This window comes from Phyllostomus hastatus, unplaced genomic scaffold, assembly GCF_019186645.2.
Source record: "Phyllostomus hastatus isolate PE091 unplaced genomic scaffold, TTU_PhHast_1.1 phas_contig_137, whole genome shotgun sequence".
NCBI classification, from domain to species: Eukaryota; Metazoa; Chordata; class Mammalia; order Chiroptera; family Phyllostomidae; genus Phyllostomus; species Phyllostomus hastatus.
This window is the reverse complement of record NW_025333583.1, coordinates 15334978-15353197: the sequence shown is the minus strand read 5'-3', so window position 1 is coordinate 15353197 and position 18220 is coordinate 15334978. Positions and strand designations below refer to the sequence as shown.

General features: G+C 41.1%; 1 protein-coding gene across 7 annotated transcripts in view; it reads left to right on the top strand.

Moving 5' to 3' along the window:
* Nucleotides 1-18220, top strand: part of UNC80 (unc-80 homolog, NALCN channel complex subunit) — a 182892-nt gene that overhangs the window by 29313 nt on the left and 135359 nt on the right. For 3 of the 7 annotated variants that reach the window (XM_045854709.1, XM_045854713.1, XM_045854702.1), the window contains exons 10-16: nt 826-1042; nt 1695-1871; nt 2872-3140; nt 4198-4563; nt 9429-9575; nt 12857-13004; nt 15458-15606. In XM_045854709.1, the coding sequence (XP_045710665.1) occupies nt 826-1042; nt 1695-1871; nt 2872-3140; nt 4198-4563; nt 9429-9575; nt 12857-13004; nt 15458-15606 (1473 nt within the window). The remainder of the gene's footprint in view (nt 1-825; nt 1043-1694; nt 1872-2871; nt 3141-4197; nt 4564-9428; nt 9576-12856; nt 13005-15457; nt 15607-18220) is intronic. The other 4 variants (XM_045854721.1, XM_045854712.1, XM_045854711.1 and 1 more) reach the window with 2 other exon arrangements.

Here is an 18220-nt window from a genome sequence, read left to right as displayed (position 1 = left end):
GCCATGGTCATAGTTTTTCTAGAAATGTCTATCATTGTAGGGGAAAAAAAAATCTTCAATACTGACCACACGTGAGTACCTCTGGGCAGCTTTTACAAATTCGAGTGCCCAGGCCTGACTCCAGAATTGCTGAAGGTTAGGCCCAGACATTAGTATACTTTAAATGCTTCCTAAACAATTCTAAACTCTTATTTATACTGGATCTTGAACTTGACCCACAGCATAAATGGGTTTGTACCAATGCACGCTCTGGATCTTTTTTCACTCTTCTTATGAACAGCAGTACATATTTGAAGTTGTCTGGCAGAAACCATTGATCTCAATCTTAAAAAATGGAACAGAAAATACTGGCTCTTCTGAATGGGATTCTGACTCGGGCACTCTGTGCTCTAACTCGGTGGCTTTCCAGTTTTACCAGGCATCAGAATTGCCAGTGAGGTTTATTAAACACATGTTGTTGAACCTCACCTTCTCAGTTTCGGATCCAGTTTGTCTGGGTTGGACCTGAAAAATCTGCATTTGTAACAGTTTCCCAGGTGACCCTGATGTGGCTGGTCCAAGGACCACACTTAGAGAACCATTCCTCTAACGCAACCCAGCAATAAGACCCAGGGTGACATTTTTACCTTTTGCTTCATTTCTTTCACTCTTTAAACTCATTGTGGAGACTTCTCCCATCTCTATTTTATGATACTCAGTGGCTTTCTGGGTCTCCTCTCCCTAGGACATTTCCAGTATTTTAGGGCAGGTCATGGAGCCCTTTGGGAAAGCAAACTAGAACCTCTCCTTTGCCCTGTGCCTTCCCCCTTCCTTTCACCCTCCCAGTTCAAGAGCCGCAAAGAAGACCGAGAGAGGAAAGGCTCCATCCCCTTGCACCACACGGGGAAGAGGCGGCCGCGGAGAATGGGAGTGCCGTTCCTGCTGCACGAGGACCACCTGGATGTGTCCCCCACCCGCAGCACGTTCTCCTTCGGAAGCTTCTCGGGGCTCGGAGAAGACAGGCGAAGCCTCGAGAAAGGAGGCTGGCAAACCACCATTTTAGGTGACCGCACGGACCTTCCAAAGTAGGGCAGAGCTCGAGTGACCTGTTTAGGAATCTGTATCTAGGGCTCCCGGGCAAATCGGGATCTTCCCTGACTGGTTTAGGCATGAAAGTTGGGCCCAAGAGTGAGATTCTCAGTACAAAATAGTGCTGTGTCTTCACAAAGAAATGCAGAAAATTGAGTTAATTATTGAAGACTTACATAATGAGACAGGCAATGGCCCTATTTCTTAAATATTCTAGATGTGGAAGCACAGCCTTAGAGGGTCACGTGCATTAGCTTTCATTGTGAATCCAAAGACACAATGGATTTAACTTGAATGCTAAAAAAGAAAGACTAATATTTTTTTTTTCTTTCTGGATGACATATTAAGGAAGGCCAGCTTAAATTTAAGAGCTGACAGCTAACCCGGGCCCAACAGATGGTTTCTGACATTTGGCTTAGATTGGGGCTGACCTTGTCATAAGCAACTTCATCCGTCATCTGGACCCCGAGTATGCCCAAGGAAAGGTCAAGCCCTGCTATTTGGCTGTACCTCAGAAGCTCCCGAACACGCCCTCTCACCCCTTTCCCTTCAAAAGACAAAACAAGGACAGAGCATCTTGCAGATTTTAACCCCGCCCTTCCTTGCGGTACTGTCGTCCCTCTCAGGGAAGTTTACCCGGCGGGGCAGTTCTGACGCAGCCACCGAGATGGAGAGCTTGAGCGCCCGGCACTCGCACTCACACCACACCCTGGTGAGCGACCTGCCGGACCACTCCAACAGCCACGGGGAAAACACCGTCAAGGAAGGTGGGTCGGAGGCGGCACCTGCAGGCGGGAGCTCAGGTTCCTTTTCCTGTTTCTTGTTTTTACTCCACGTTCCACTTTCATTGTCATCGGACTCCTTGTGCTTTCTGAAAACATGCATTCATGTGCCTATATATTGCTTGGCAGTTGCCTTGTGGGCCATGCTTAGAATTTCATTACCATCAAGGGTTGTTGGACAGCGCAGTATGGAGCCCATTATGTCCCAGAGGGAAAGCAAGGGCAAGACATTCATTGTTTTCAAAGATCGTAGACCCACAGGGCTGGAGGAGACTGGGAGGATAGCTAGATTCAGGACTTCATTCCTGTCTATCGTGTGCCTCTGAAGGGTTTGCCCACCTTCAGCGGGAGGGAAGTCACTGCCTTCTAAAGTCACGATTCCTTTTCCAGACAGCTTCCACTTCAGATAAATGCATTCTGTGCTTTACGTGAGCAAACATGTGTCTCTTGGTGAAATCTGAGAGGGGTTCTTAATCTGTGCTCTTAACCTATGAGCATAAGTTAGGCCCTCTTTTCCCTAGCCTATATTTCAGATATTTGATGACATCTATTAGTGTTCATTACAGATTTATGTCCATTACTCTAAAGAAAAGGGGGAAAAAGAGTACTTGTTTGTCATTGTTTAAATATACTAGGTAAAACCAGTATTTAAACAGCCACAGACGTGTAGGAAAATACTTCAAATAGTTTAACTATATTAATAAGGTATGTCATCTAACAGTGGCTAAAATCCACCTATTAGACATAAATTAAATTCTAGCCTGGGTTTTAAAGAAGCCAGCTGGAATTCACATTTTTCTATAACCATCATTATTTATCAGGTATTCATTTCATGGCCATAACACCTGCAGCAGTTCTGTGGGAATTGAAAATAGCTCTGAGACTATAAATCAAGTAATCTGTAAAGCTACAGCTGTGATTGTGGTCACATTTTATTACATTTTAAATAATAGTATAAGTGTCTAATGTGATGTTTCCAATTAATATGGAGAAAACGAAGCCATTGCTCTCCTTTTATCAGTGAGATCCCAGATCTCCACCATCACAGTCGCAACCTTCAACACCACACTGGCGTCATTCAACGTCGGCTACGCAGACTTTTTCAACGAGCATATGAGGAAGCTCTGCAACCAGGTGCCTATCCCAGAGATGCCACACGAGCCCCTGGCCTGCGCGAACCTGCCTCGCAGCCTCACAGACTCCTGCATAAACTACAGCTACCTGGAGGACACAGACCACATTGATGGGACCAATAACTTTGTTCACAAGAATGGCATGCTTGATCTTTCTGTAAGGAGCAAGAATTTTTCTTACTGGAGCTTGAAAGATAGTGACTCTTTGGTTCAGTTTGTACTGTGTTGTGTGAGTTGAGCATATCAGTACTTAGAAATATTGGACCTTAAAATGAAAAAGCCACCCATATAAAAAATTTCACAAATATGTTAACCTTCTTAGATGCCCCTTCCCCTCTTTTTGAGAATTACACTAGATTTGAATATTTTAACCCAAAACATTAGTGAATCCTGAACACACATATATAAATACAACGCGAGTGTTATAAATAAATGCAAGTGTTTTTGCTAGATCTCTTTTTTCTATAATGAGAGTAAAAAAAATCTCAGTTTATTTTCTTTTGTTATAAAAGCAACATGACTATAAACCTCCTGTGTAGCAGGGGAAAATGAACAGAAGTCCAATAAAAGAATTAAACTTGCATTCTCGAGGATGCTTGTCTTGATTATAGTTATTAGCAAATGAAAGGGCTGTTATATTTTACAATTATATTTCACAAAATTTTCTATTTCACATTAGGGAATCTGGCTCAGCAAGTAACTTAAAATATTAAAGTAAAGAGGACTTAATTTAAAAATGCAAATATTTTGTATTTAACGTTGAAGGGTAAATAATGATACAATTGTGAATGTGCAAAAAGAAGTAATTTTTTCTTTATCCATTATTGAAGAGAGTAAAATGCTGAGGATTAAAATACTTGAACTTAAAAAGCAATTGAACATGTTTCCACTTTGGCAAATAGTTACCTCCCCATTAATTCATTATGTTTCATTATCCCCATTAACCGTCTATAGCATGGCGAGTTTGGGAATACTTACATGAGATAATACATATATGCATTTTTAACTCTTTGGGTGTTTTATATTGTATAGTAAGCACATAAACAAGGTCCCAAACTAACTTAGATAGAAACATCTGAAAATTATCTGAATTATTTATACTCAAGTTTGTAGAACATCCTAAAGAAAATCAATTAAACAGAATAACTGATCTATATAGGAAGAGATATTCTAAGTAACTTAATCACCTTCTGTTTACTTTTATCTTCTCCCAGGTGGTTCTGAAGGCTGTTTATCTTGTCCTTAACCATGACATCAGTTCTCGAATCTGTGATGTGGCCCTAAACATTGTTGAATGCTTGCTTCAACTTGGTGTGGTGCCCTGTGTAGAAAAGAACAGAAAGAAGAGTGAAAACAAAGAAAATGAGACTGTGGAAAAAAGACCAAGTGAGGGAACTTTCCAGTTCAAAGGAGTATCTGGAAGTTCCTGTGGATTTGGGGGCCCTTCAGTTAGTGGAGCTGGAGACGGTGGAGGAGAAGAAGGAGGAGGTGGAGATGGAGGAGGTGGAGGAGGTGATGGAGGAGGAGGTGGAGGAGGTGGAGGCGGCCCTTATGAGAAGAATGATAAGAACCAAGAAAAGGTATGACTGAAACTACCTTCTGTGTCCTCACAAATGTTGCCCCTAATTCCTTTCCAATGTGTGATTCTCAGCAATTTGTTGACTCAGAACAACAGCTAGTCACTAGAGTAAGAAACTGATAAATCTAGAAATCTCACCAGTAGGTCTTTAGGAGGCATTAGTGGAAAGAAATGAACCTGTATTCTAAATTCAAACACCATGGCCATCCAAGCAATGTTAGGCCTAATTCCCTGGTCATGCTATTCCTGCAGGAGAATATCTCAGATAAATTACATTGCCATAATTCTCAGCCAGCCACCAAGGATAGCCTCTTTCTCAAGACTTTCAGGGTCTGACCTAATTGAGCAGTGTTCTAGTCTTCTCTGGCTGCCATAACGATATCATAGATTGGGTGACTTAAGTGGCATAAATTTATTTCTCACAGTTCTGGAGGCTGGGGAGTCCAAGATCAAGGTGCTAAGTAAGTATGCTTCATTCTGAGGCCTCTCCTCTTGGTTTGTAGGTGACTGCCATCTTGCTGTGTGCTCATATGTCCCCTTTTTTCTACATGCACAGAAAGAGAGAGTGCAAGCTTTTGTTTCTTTTCTTATTATGACACTAATCCCATTGGACCAGGGCCCCACTCTCATGACCTCATCTAACCCTAATTACTTCCCAAAGGCCACATCTCCAAATCCTGTTAACACAGGGGGTTAGGGCTTCAACATCTGAATTTGGGGGTGATATCAGCATTCAGTTCATAACATGCAGTTTTATTTTTCCTCTGGATAGAATCTTTTGGTTCCTGTAGTGAATGCATTTTTGGGGCCGTCAGCTTCAATCAGGGTTAAGGAAAAAGAAGGGGAAAACTTGTTGGGTTAGTTGGCATTTTTATTGGCATTAGTGTGAAAGGCTAGCCTTGTTTTCTCATGTCTCAATCATCACATTCCAGTGTTTTTTCGCTTTCTTATTATTGATTGTTCCTTAATTTAATTCCCTTTGCCCTCAAACACTTGGATTATGACCTCTTACTTAAACTCAATAATTAGTTTTCTCCTTCAACTTGGCTTGTATAAAAGAATTACCATAGCTTAAACTCACATAACACATTGATTTCAATTTGGGGTTTTAGTGAAAAATGCTGTTAAGAAATTAAAATCAACCACAGATTTGAAGCTCTAACAGGTGACATGTTAGGTCAAGTGTTTGTAAGCATAAGATTACACTGTGCAGAGTTCTACCCTCTGCATATTATCTAATCTATGAATCGTCAATTTTTTTCTTACAGGTTATCAGGTTTTTACACCCGAACAGGTGTTCCAATGCTCCTTTGTCTTTTATAATTTTTTTCTCCATCTCTTTCCAGTCCCACTGGATGCATGATTATTGTGCATTTATCCTCTGTGTTTCTTCATCTTATTGTTTACTCCTATCTTCCTAACATTCTCGGAATCTGATTCAAATACTTCTTCCCTAATATTCTTGGGTTTCTGAACTTTTTCTCCAGGATTTTCCTCCTGGTATAGTCATATATATGTTGTTTTCCAATTCAAATGGTTTCTTCTGACACTTAAGATTCCCAACTTCTTAGCTCCTCATACATCAGTGATGACAATCTGAGGATCCTCAGATTTTATTTTAGATGAAAATCACCTAAATGATGGTACAGATCATAAGGGATTTTATTTTGGACCCTAAAATTGAAGGGATCATTTAGTCAGGAATTATGTGAGAATTAGCAGCCAAACACAATCTCTAAGGATCAAATTTATAAACACAGCAAACAATGAGATTCTTACTAACATATCATTTTTTACCTACCTATCTAGGCTGGCCAATAAAAGAGATGATAGATAGCAATATGTCCATTATAATTCTCAAGGGGAAAAACAAGAAAGAGACTTGAGAAATTTTGATAAACTTTTATCAGTAAAATGTAGATATTTCAACTAAATTGAAGAGAGCTTTGCTACATATCCTAAGGATAACTGAGGTTCATTATTAGTATTATTTTTTTGTTTTTATATCTACTTTTTACCCAATTAGTATTTCCATCTAATTTCTATCTAAGACCTGCAAGTCTCTTGCTTATTTAAAAATCTAGATATTATACTAGATACTTGATAATATGTGCTATTTTGATGAAAGTAATCACTTTCTTTGGGTTAGAATAGGAATTTTTAAATCAGATTATGTGGTCAAAAACAGCCACAAGGTATATGTTTTATAGTGAGTTCTACAAAATAGTATTCTCTGTAGTACAAAGAATTTAGGAAGTGAAACCTGACTGTAGGTCAAGTCCATAGTATTTGTGATTCACACAGTTCTGTTATTCCCTAAACCCATCTGTTATTTTCAATAAAATCAGAGGGTTTATCTAATTTTGCAACTGGGTAAATACCAGAAGCTTGGGGAATTGATTAATTCAGAAAGAAGATCTGATTTCTGTGTTTGCCACTGACTAGGATGAGAGTTTGAAATGCTATTTAATATCTGTCCTGATCTTGGCATGTGGCTGGATACATCTTTCTGAATGTCACCTGTGAGAGAAACCTAAAACCCAAGGTCATAGGAAAGTCTAACAAAATACAAACCTGAATAAGTATTTACAAAGAGTTTTTGCAGCCATGGTTTTATTTTAAAGAACATGTAGTAATTCCAAAATGTATGTTAATCCACCTTCCAAATCAACCCTTGTCCAAGGTGACCTTTTCTGAACACTGCTGCCTCTGGCTGTGCGTGTGTGCAGTACAGAGAGACTCTGCTCAGGGGGTCAGTCAGTCAGGACTGCAATCCAGTCCAAGCTTCACCCAGAGGCTGCACCCACTAAGAGGGCTCACCCATCCCTGATTCATCTGCCCAGAGGAGTACTTTTCTAATTTGCACAAAGTTGCACCAAAGAATAGCAGTGCCCCATACCTAGTAATGGTAATTAACATTTGTTTTGCTAGTATTATGTGCCTTATATGTTTTGATTCATTTAATTATCACAACTCTATAAGACAGATATTATCATAATTCCCATTTTGTAGGGCACAGAGTGGTTACGTGGCTTGCCCAAGGTTATGAAGCCTTCCGAAGGATTTAAATCCAAACTGAAACACTCCTGAATTGGGATATATACATATAAGAATGAATGAATGAGTGAATGAATGAATGAATGAATGAATAGATAGATGCCTGTTAACAAGTTTGAGTCTTCCATTTGGAACCATCTGAGCTATAGAGTTCTCAGTAAACGTACTCCATCATGGAGATAAGTGTGCAGGAGTTTTCCTGAGGCATCATCTCAGGATCAAATATCTGTGAGGTGTAAAGGAAGCAAGGTGGGGCAGTGGGAGAAGTTGAAGTGCAACTTCTAGTTGTAATAGAGACCTTAGCCCATTACCACACAGGAAGCTTTGGATCTGGGATGGCTCCTCAAAGTAGTCCCCAAGTGAAGTAAGAGATTCCACCTTTGTACTCCTCATCCCTTTATTCCCTTGAATATCCATTGAAAACAGACTGCTCCCAGAACCAGAGCACAACCTTGGGTGAGGCAGCTCGCTTTAGCTAAGGGCAGCACCTGGAGAAGAACTGAACTCAGAGCTGTGAGCTATCAACACCTCCAGCAGCTCAGAGAATGACTGCTTCAGTCCTAAAAGGGGCATCTGTATCCACTCCATCAGCCTACAGATTACAAAAGTAGGGCCAAATACATAACATTAGGGAAGAGAGAGTCTACCACATTTTGACACATGCAGCCTAGGTAACCCCCTAACCCTTTCACACCCTACCCACATCCGAGTATGCATGTGGCCCCAAAGTTTATGTATAAACCTGATTATGTGACTATGGAAGAGCCCTTCACAATTTAAAAGGAGATTCTTATTTATTATTTAATTTGTTCCTCATAGACAACCAATGAAGTGGGAAGGGAAGCTACTAGGATACTCAATTCACAGGTCAGGAAACTAAAACACAAAGAAATGAGTTAATTTATTGAACGTGATGTGCAACTAGGGAACAGGAGATGGAATCTCAAGTCCGTGGTGCATGTGCTAACAGCAGACAGTAGCTAGAAGGACTAAGGAAGTTAGAAGCGTCCCGAAGATAATGGCACTCCCTCGCTGAGGCCTGTGTCATTCCTTAGTAACAGCTTCCTTATGTTTCTTTGGAAATAAAGCAAGGAAACTCATTTTTGTGGAAGCTATCTTACGGAAGCTTTCTCTTGCCCCATTTAATCCATTAACAACAAGGATTAAATGGGGCAAGAGAAAGGATGGTAACTCTCGTAATTCATGCAGGAAGGGTTCCTATTTAGCTTCAGAGGAAAAATCAAGATGCATGTTACTAATTTCTTAATATTTTCACTTTCCTTGTACATATGTGTTATAATATAGTGAAAGTATAAAATTAGAAAAATGTTTTAAGTGTCAGAATTTGTCATGTGACTTCCAAGTTCCAAACAGATCAGTGCCAGAAATTTAGCAATAATTCTTGCCTGGGGGTACTATCAGAAGCCTACTAATGGTGGGAGCTTCTGGGAAAACATATTTGCCTTCATTACTGAGAGTCCCCACTGTCTCTCCCTAACAGTTTTTCTGATAGTCTGTCAAGGATACAAAAGCACATGTTTTAATAAAGAAGTCTCCATTCATATCCTTTAGCCCTAGAGGGTATGCAAAATGCATAGATATTTTTTCTTTTGTTTAAATAAATCATGTCTTATGTTTTAGAAAAATTAGCATGCTTGTTGAGCCCTTGACAATTCTATTTCCCAAGTTGCAGGTGCTCACTATAAGACAAATTAACGTGGTTTAATCATAAAATAAAATCTTAGTAGTGAAAGGACCTTAGTGACTAAGTAAACAGGCTTCTCTTTCTCCCTTGTTTGTGGGTACTAGGAAGAAAGTACACCAGTAAGCAACCATAGGCTTGCTCTCACCATGCTCATCAAGATAGTGAAGTCTTTGGGATGTGCCTATGGTTGTGGAGAAGGACACCGAGGGCTCTCTGGAGATCGCCTGAGACACCAGGTATTCCGAGAGAATGTAAGAGAATTAAAGTAGATTCCATTTCCTCTCCCTCATCCCTCCAATTTAGGAATGAGTCCTTTGACAATGAGGGTCAGTGTTCCCTAAAAAATACTGAATTTCATATGGGTGATTAATGCTGTCTTGGGGTGGGAGGATCCCCACAAGACATCTCAAGACATCTAAAACCCAGGCCCAGGAAAGTGTAATTGGGAAAACATTTCTGCCTCTTGCAGAGGGCAGGCCAACTCCCAGTTGGTGAAAGAGTGTGTAATTAGAATATGTGAATTGTGGTTTGAAAGAACTTTGCGATGATGAGTCCATTTAGCAAGCTTCCAATGGTCTGTGACAAATGACTTTTTAATCACCTTCCTGGGTACTAGAAAAGCATATTTTGTATTAAAGAAAGTAGTCAAAGTTTGGGACTCAAATTTGTTGTTCTAAGCAGATACGGAAAATGGCCCTTATTGGGACAAAACAGGACTGTAAAAGTAGCCAGTCATGTTCTGGCTGCTTTGTTTGAGAATGAACCTTGACTTCTAACTGTGTGAGATCATGTGCCTTTGAACTATGTGAAACCTGAAACTCTGCACTTGGGCTTGCAAAGCCTAATTCTGTGATGGAAGTGGTCTTATGCCCACTCATTTTCACTTGCCTCCACGGACTGTTACTTCTCCCTTCACACTGGAGCAATGACCCATTGTCTGAGCAGGGACTGTTGTCTCATACGTACATTTGAATGGAAGTCCTAAGAAAATATTTTCCTAAAAATAAGGATTTGGTGCAAATTTTAGTCCAGGAAGCCATTCAGCATATCTTGTCAGAGTTTTGGGATCATGTCAAAATCTAATGCCAGCCTGTTTTTTCTTGGTATTAGGTTTTGTTGTGAAATGTTCACATAGCATTAGCATGCCATGTTTCTTTGTTCATCCTTCATCTACCTATCTATCCATCTATGCATGGTGTTTCTTTCATATTCAATTTTGTTGTATATGTTAGCTTATTAACGTATATGGGGGTACCTTCCACAGTAATTAACTTCTAAATTATGAAACTTGGAAATTTGACCAAGATCTAGATTTTGAGGCCAAAATTAAATCAAAGTAATAATAAGGCAATAAACAGCTGACTTTGCGTCCCCCATCTTCACCCAAAACACATACGATTTTTGATTCTACCACAGTATGAATAAAGCCTTCATACTGAAACCACGTCACTCATCATGCAGAAGGTCACTTCCATGAAATGAAACACTAAAATAGAATGTGTCATGCTTGAGTTGGAGGTATAAACTGGCTCTCACACCAGAACCTGTCTTTCTAAATTTGGAGAGAGTAGAGCTAGTTGGATCGGAAGCCATTCGAGAGGCTGTTGTTACTTCTTAGTCCTCTGTGCTTTTCTCTCCAAGAGTTTTGAGTATAATTTCCTACCAGGTTGTACAGACGGTATTCCACCTGCCTTCTCAGCTTTGTTGACTTACCTTGCAACACCCCCATTATCTTGTAGCCCAGTTTAATATTCATCATGGGGATTATATGTGCTTAGCCATGCTTAGTAAACACGTTGTTCATTCTTCAAGAGATATAAATTTGGAAATTTTTCCCTGGGATTGTCTAATTCAAGAAGGTAGCTATTTCTAGATTTCTAATGCATTGAATTTTCAGAAGGTAGCTAACTTTTAAAACATTAAGATTATGTCTTAGCTCTACCAGATGAGGCCCTCTATAGTTTTTTAAAAAGAAAGAGAAACTCATTGTAATAATATTCATCAAAGTGCCTAGCAACTCCAGCATGTGCTTCCTCGATTAATCTGATCATTAACTGATAATCCCAATTTATTGCAAGGGATTTCATCTTTAGTAGTTTTATATCTCTTGGAGAAGTTTAGACTATTCATTCAGAATCAAACCAGTAAAAGTTTGATATTCTGATTTTTGCTTAAACTTCTCATTGAACTCATTTAGATATTCTAATAGTCTCTCACTAGATTTGAAAGTATGCTGTTTTAGCTATATTTTATAGAAAAGATAGGATAATTTGGACTGCAGGACTTTCCAACCCAGCATTTTAAAGTGCTTCATAATTATCATAATGAAGATCTTCATAAATTATTTATGGAATGATAATTAAATATTTCTTCAGGCAGAACATATTTTATCTAAATGCTTTGCGAACTTCATTTTACAGTAAGCAACATTTATTTTGTAAGAAAAAAATGAGCTTGCTTGAGATCTAGCAACCAGTAACTTCCCTGAAATGAAATCCCTAATTACCCAATGATCTAGGACCTAGTGAAGGAAGAATGAAAAAAGTCAGTCCACCCGATGTGATACATGGAGAGATGGTGAAGGTCACAGCATGAAGCCTATCGCTAATTCATACTTTCATCCTTTTGGAAGCTTGCTTTTCCCTCTCAAGATTTCTGAGAATCTTTCTCTGGGCCTTGATTTGTCAAAATGGTGATATGACTGAAATATTTTCTTCAGTGATATTTCTCTCGCTAAGAGAGGTCAGGAGATCCCTTTGTGGTCCCGGGTAGTACCAGCGCATTTCTGCTCTGGCCTTCTGCAGCTAATGACAGTGGCTTTTTTGTTCTGATGGTGGGGATTACCACCATTTTCTCTGCCAGGTGGCAAAATTATTTGCTGGATCATATGAAATAGAACCTTGAGTAGCTGGGCCTAGCCAGAGGTCACTTGTTTTTCATATCCATCAGGCCAACTTTAATTTAAATACCAAACTTTCACTTTCAAATGCAGGCATGTAAGTAAACAAACTACACTTGCCTTTACTGTGAGCCTCTTTCATGTTTCAAGGATCTTTCCCTTTTGGCCACATAAGAGGACAGTGGCTACCCACTGCCTCCATCCTTTTCACTCCCCTCCGTGAAATCTGCTTCAGTGCAAAGTGGCTGAGCCTCGGAGTGGATGCTCCTTCCCATTTTTCTAAACTGGGATTCCCAATCCTATCACCTACGTGAAGTTTGCACTTTGAGCTATTTTCAATGAGACCTTAAAATCCAGATCTTGGTAAAAATACTGAATTCCCTTTGGCACCAGCATTAGACTTTAGCTTTGGGTTTTGCCTGGAGCAGCCCTTCTCAAAGTAAAGGACTTGGACTGCTCAGCCTGTCTCTGCCCACTTCTTACTGAGACAAGAGAGGCTGGCAGTGCTGGCCAGCGCCAGCCGGCAGGGATGGATAGAAGCCGTTGCATTCTGAAGGCTTCTGTCTCGGGCTAATGGTATCCTTGGCTTAAGCTGGTACCTGTGACTTTTTCACTTTTCTCCCTTCCTTGCAGGCCCAGAACTGCCTCACTAAGCTGTACAAGCTAGATAAGATGCAGTTCCGCCAAACCATGAGGGACTATGTGAACAAGGACTCCCTCAATAATGTAGTGGACTTCTTGCATGCTTTGCTAGGATTTTGTATGGAGCCAGTCACTGACAGTAAGTAAAGATGAACCAAGTTCAAGTTCTGGGAGAAATCGCTGTGAGGTGAAGCAGATAGCATTTCAGAGTTACACTAAATTTCTGGGGATAGAATGCAGAAGAAGAGATGTGTGTATGCATAATGTGTGTGTGTGTGTGTGTGTGTGTGTGTGTGTGTGTGTGTGTGATAGTGTATAAACAAGAGAAGCTTGTGCATCATCTTTAATGACACACTTGGACCTTTTCTAAGGACGACTTATCTCAACACATGGGAATTTGGTAAAGCCGTGGCATCCACACCATTAGTCCCTCCACCCTCACCCTGCCATTCCTCTTTCTCACACGACCTTCTGCTGTGTGCCAGCGGAGGCAGAGATCAAGAAACAACGACACATGGTCACAGATAGTCATGAGAGGCAAAAAAGCACGCAAAATATAACCAGAGATATTGAAATGAAGAACAATCTGACAGTAACCAGAGGGGAGGAGGAAGAGGATACTGGGGAGGAGGGGAGAAGGGTTTTCAGGAACAACTGTGAAGGACTCATGGACAAAACCAAGGGGGTGGTAGCAAGGGAGGGAGGTAGGTTTGGCTGGGGTGCGGGGGTGGGGAGTGGTGGGGAGTAAACACAGACAACTGTGAACAACAATAAAATAAATTTTAAAAAAAGTAAAAAAAGTCAATGAATAAAATGTAAAAACAATAATTAAAAAATAGAGAAAAAAATACATGAATACCTGTATGTGCTAGCCACAGTACTGGGAGCTTTATTCACAAAACAAAACAGGCAAGGAAAGTGTAGATATAAAAACATAGTAACAGATTTGATACACACATACATACTGATTTTACAAAAACAGGTAACATAGATCTATAGACAGGTCCACAATATTTTATTTGTTTTAGCTTTGTGGCTTTAAGAAAAATATGGAGACCCGTGTGATAGGGAGAGACCAACTGCATCTACAATAAACCAAACATCGTTAATACCACTGGACTGCAGATGCAGGAATGAAATTAAAGTGATGTGTGAAGCCTGAGTTGGGTAAAACACACATTTTTTAATTAGAGCCTGGGAAGAAATAATTTCTTAGTATAGGCTTTTGTTTTTTTATATAATATGTGTGTAGTAGTAGTAGCTGATTAATTTATAGTGAAGATATATCTGGTGGATTTTGAAGAAGTTTTCCATTTGTATCCTAGGCTTTACTGTTTGGGTATCATATTAAAAGAAAATATTGCTCCTCTGTAGAACCCCTGGAGTAATGTATGTTATCAGAGCGGTTTTAAGCCAAGTGCATTACAAACTAGGAAGGAAGGAAGAGCAGGAGGGAGGGAGGGAGGAGGGAGAGAGAGAGAGAGAAGAAAGGAAGGAAGGGAAAGGAAAGGAAAGAAAGAAAGCATGGGAATTGTGGTTGAGACTGTGAGAAGAATCTCAGTAACAAGCTATACAAATTATAATCATAGACCAGTCCATTCCTTTCTAATGTAAAATCTAGGGATTGTCCCTTGCCAGCTGACAAAGTTAGAGGGTGATAATAAATTGCGTTGCTTTAGGGTGATGAACTCCCGTTTGGACTCTTGAGAAACAGAAGTGGCTCACAGAGAATGAGCCAGCCAGACACACAGGTCCCTGTCTGGTCAGCCTAGGAGCCACACACACCCTGCCCCTGCAGTCCACAGTCCACAGGTGACTCGCCAGCAAGCCTTGTGGAATCTTCTGACAAGCCCCCCAAATACCTGATGTGTCTCCTACAAGAAGTACATGGATATACAAAAAACTGGCATAAAATGCCGCAGAGGGTATGGTTTTAGTTCACTGGCATTTCACATGTGAATGAATTAGAAAGAGGAAGCTCTGAGAGATTGTAGATCTTTCTTCTCCATATGCCCAGAGTCTCTGGAAACAAGAATCTGCTGGAATTCCTGTGCAGTTCTTGGCAGGGCTCAGCCTCCTTTCTGTTCCAGTGCCTGCAGGAATTCCTCTTCAGGCCCCTCCTGGGCCCTCCCCTCCCCCTGCCCGACTCACCTGGTTGGCCTCCCTCCTCTCTACCTCTGGCAGACGTACCGATTTCCACTGAGAGCCAGGGTTCCTCCCCACCAAAAAGACTGAATGAAATATACTTTTCTCCAATGAGGGACCCTTTAGCAGATCATTTTTTAAGGGATCACCAATTTAAAAACTAGGTCTAAAAGTATTTCTTAAGGTCAACAGTTGATTGTCTTTTCTTGGCTAAGATTTATCAGTTAAAAGTGTTCCACAAAGCGATGGAATGTGGCACAATAAAGACTCTGGAGGAGACTATGAGTTGCTCATCTCCAAGTCCGTGGAAAGGTCATTAAACCAAGGGCATCTTTAGTCCTCTTTCTGTATTCCACGTAGCCCTTCATTCCTTTCTGAGTGCCAAGTACTTCTTTAAACTGTGTAGCTTGACGGATACTGCCTTTAATTCATGACTTTGAATTCCAGACAAGGCTGGTTTTGGAAATAACTTCACCACAGTGGACAACAAATCCACAGCCCAAAACGTGGAAGGCATTATCGTCAGTGCCATGTTTAAATCCCTCATCACACGCTGCGCTTCGACTACTCATGAGCTGCACAGCCCCGAGAATCTGGTGAGAAGCTCACCCTTTCTTCCCGCAGGAGTTCTCCGTCTCTGCTCGGAGAAAGGTTCTCACGCCGCCCGTGGGCCATGGGAAAGAGTAGTTGATGCCTAAAAGTTTGCATTTAAAGTGAAAGTATCCATTTTTTCAATGTTACCAGTAACTCATGGTGGGGCCTCAGCAGGTCGCTTCTCCTCCTTGTTACTCTTTCTCCTAACTGCAAATTGACTTCTCTTCCTCATCTGTCTCAGAGGTTTCGTGGTGGTTGATGTAATAGTTGCACAGTACTTTGAGTCTTTGAGAAAGAAGGTGCTGGAGCTCAGCATGTTAGCTCATGAAATATTAAAGAATGCTTTACCAAGCATCTTTTGAAACCATACTTACTTTAAAAATTAATGCAAATGTGCTGCTGAAATTGTTTTCTCTTTTAATCGAAGGCTGTAATCTTTTAGCTGCTCTTCATAAATGACTGTATTAATTAAACCACTGAAGCCACAAGTACAGAAAGCTAGACTATCAAAGGTTAGTTCTTAATTGCTACCAAGGACATTGTGGTTTGGGATACTGAAATGTACATCAGGGCTGACAAGTGTAATGTCAAGAGAAGGATTCAGGTCTCTCTGGGGACTAGAGAAGTGTTTGTGTATCTTACCAATTTGTTAGATACTCCCGTGCAGAAATCAGTCTGTTTATACATGTGGGCACTATCTGATAAAACAAGGAAGTCATTTGGAGCTATTCTAAACAATCAAAACAACCATTCACTTATCTCGAGATAAACAGAGTAAAATTCCCCGACCAAAGGGAATTGAATTTTGTTGGTTGTCAAAGCCACCCCAGCAATGTCCTTGGAGCTTGAGGATCACATAGATGCCATCCATGCATTTGCTTTGGTCAAAGAAAAGAAATAATTTGACAAGCTGATCATAATATATGTGAGAACTTATAAATCTTAGTGTATAAACTCATATATAGAAGAAATACCGTGTTTCTTAATTTCCTTCAAATCATCTTCAGTTGGACTTCGAACCCCTGTTCCACCAGAACAGCAGGAAGTTGAACATCAGCCATTGTTGAGTTTCCCCACTTCACAGAGGGCTGGGAGTCTTAGGCAGGACCTCGGACCTGGGGAGGCTCCATGGGTTCTCATCATGAGTTCACACCCACTGTTTTACATAGCGCTTTCTGCCGCATGGTTAGGTCTGGGCACTCTGGAGAGTCTGGAACCCTTCCTCTTTGGGGCCTTGCCCCTTTCATGGAGAAGCTACCAAAGAGCAGAGTGAGCGCACAGGGCCTTGCTTCCCGTAGGACCTAAAAAAGGACACTTCTGCTTTCCTGAAGATCACGGGCATGATTGTCCCAGTGATCATAGGTTTTGAAACCCAAGGCTATCAAGTGTGGAGGATACCGGCCAGCAGTATCCATCTTGGCTGCAGAGGTTCATCAACACTCTAGAAAAACATACACAGAGACAACCAGGTCCTGTGGGGGAATAGGAACAGCAGGGCCACTCCTCACGTGGGGAGCACCTTGGCCACCCTCTCTCCTGGAGGGCACCATGGCCACTCCTCATGTGGGGAGCGCGCCACTTGGCCACCCTCCCTGGTGGGGAGCACACCCCATTCCCCCTCTGGAGAGGCTTTTTACTGGTTTCATTTGAATAAGAATTCAGGCAAAAGCTCATTACTCATTGCTAGGAAATAAGGATCAAACAATAGATAACAATGAACTCTGAGGGCCTATTATGAGTCAGGGTCAAAGAGCTGTAAAACTTGAAGGAACAAACTAACTTCCTCCTTGGACCCTTATCATTCAACTGAGAGCATTCTAAACAAAGCAGGTTTCACAGGATTTTACATGTTCTTTCTTAGGCTTGATCACCTGGGGAACCCGCCCTTTTCAGCACAGGGCGGCACCACCCTCTGTCATTGTTTCAGGCTTAGGTGGAACAAGGGAACGAAGGCAACCAAGAGATAAGGAGATTTTCTCCCAGACGATGAGGACTCAGGCTATGTCAAAGCCGAGGAGCGAGGGTCCATCACCCCCTTTTGCTGTAGCCCCCAAAGTCCTTCTTTGGGGGGCCTCCCACATGATCGTGCCTGTCTTAGGTCATTCCTCCCTTGGGGAATCGTACCCATCATTGGCTAACCGACCAAGCATTGGGGTTCAGTTATGAATGAAGCAGCAGAAGCAGTGCTTCTGCCAGGGAGATAAGCTTTTGTCTCCTTGCTGGCTTAACCCAAGGCCACTCCCTCAGCCTTAGCCCTGGTGGGGATTACAGCTTCTGATACCAGGCAGGGCGGTTCCCAACAATCAAGGTCAGTGTTTTTAAGCTTCTGTGTTCTGATTTACCATGAACCTTTCCTAAGACAAAAAATACAACTATTGTCTTTTTAAAGAAGCAAGGGAAAGGGGGAATTGCTGAGTACAAAACTTAATATCTCTCCTCCCCAAAAGCCCTGCATGTATTTTTAAATATTAAATCATCAATATATTGGTTTCAGTAGCCCTGAATCATTTTAAGTTCACAATCAAGTTCACATTCCAATGGGCTGCAACATACATGTTATTTGTTAAATCTATCCAGCAAAATATCAGGCTCCTTGAATATCATCAAGCTCTGTCA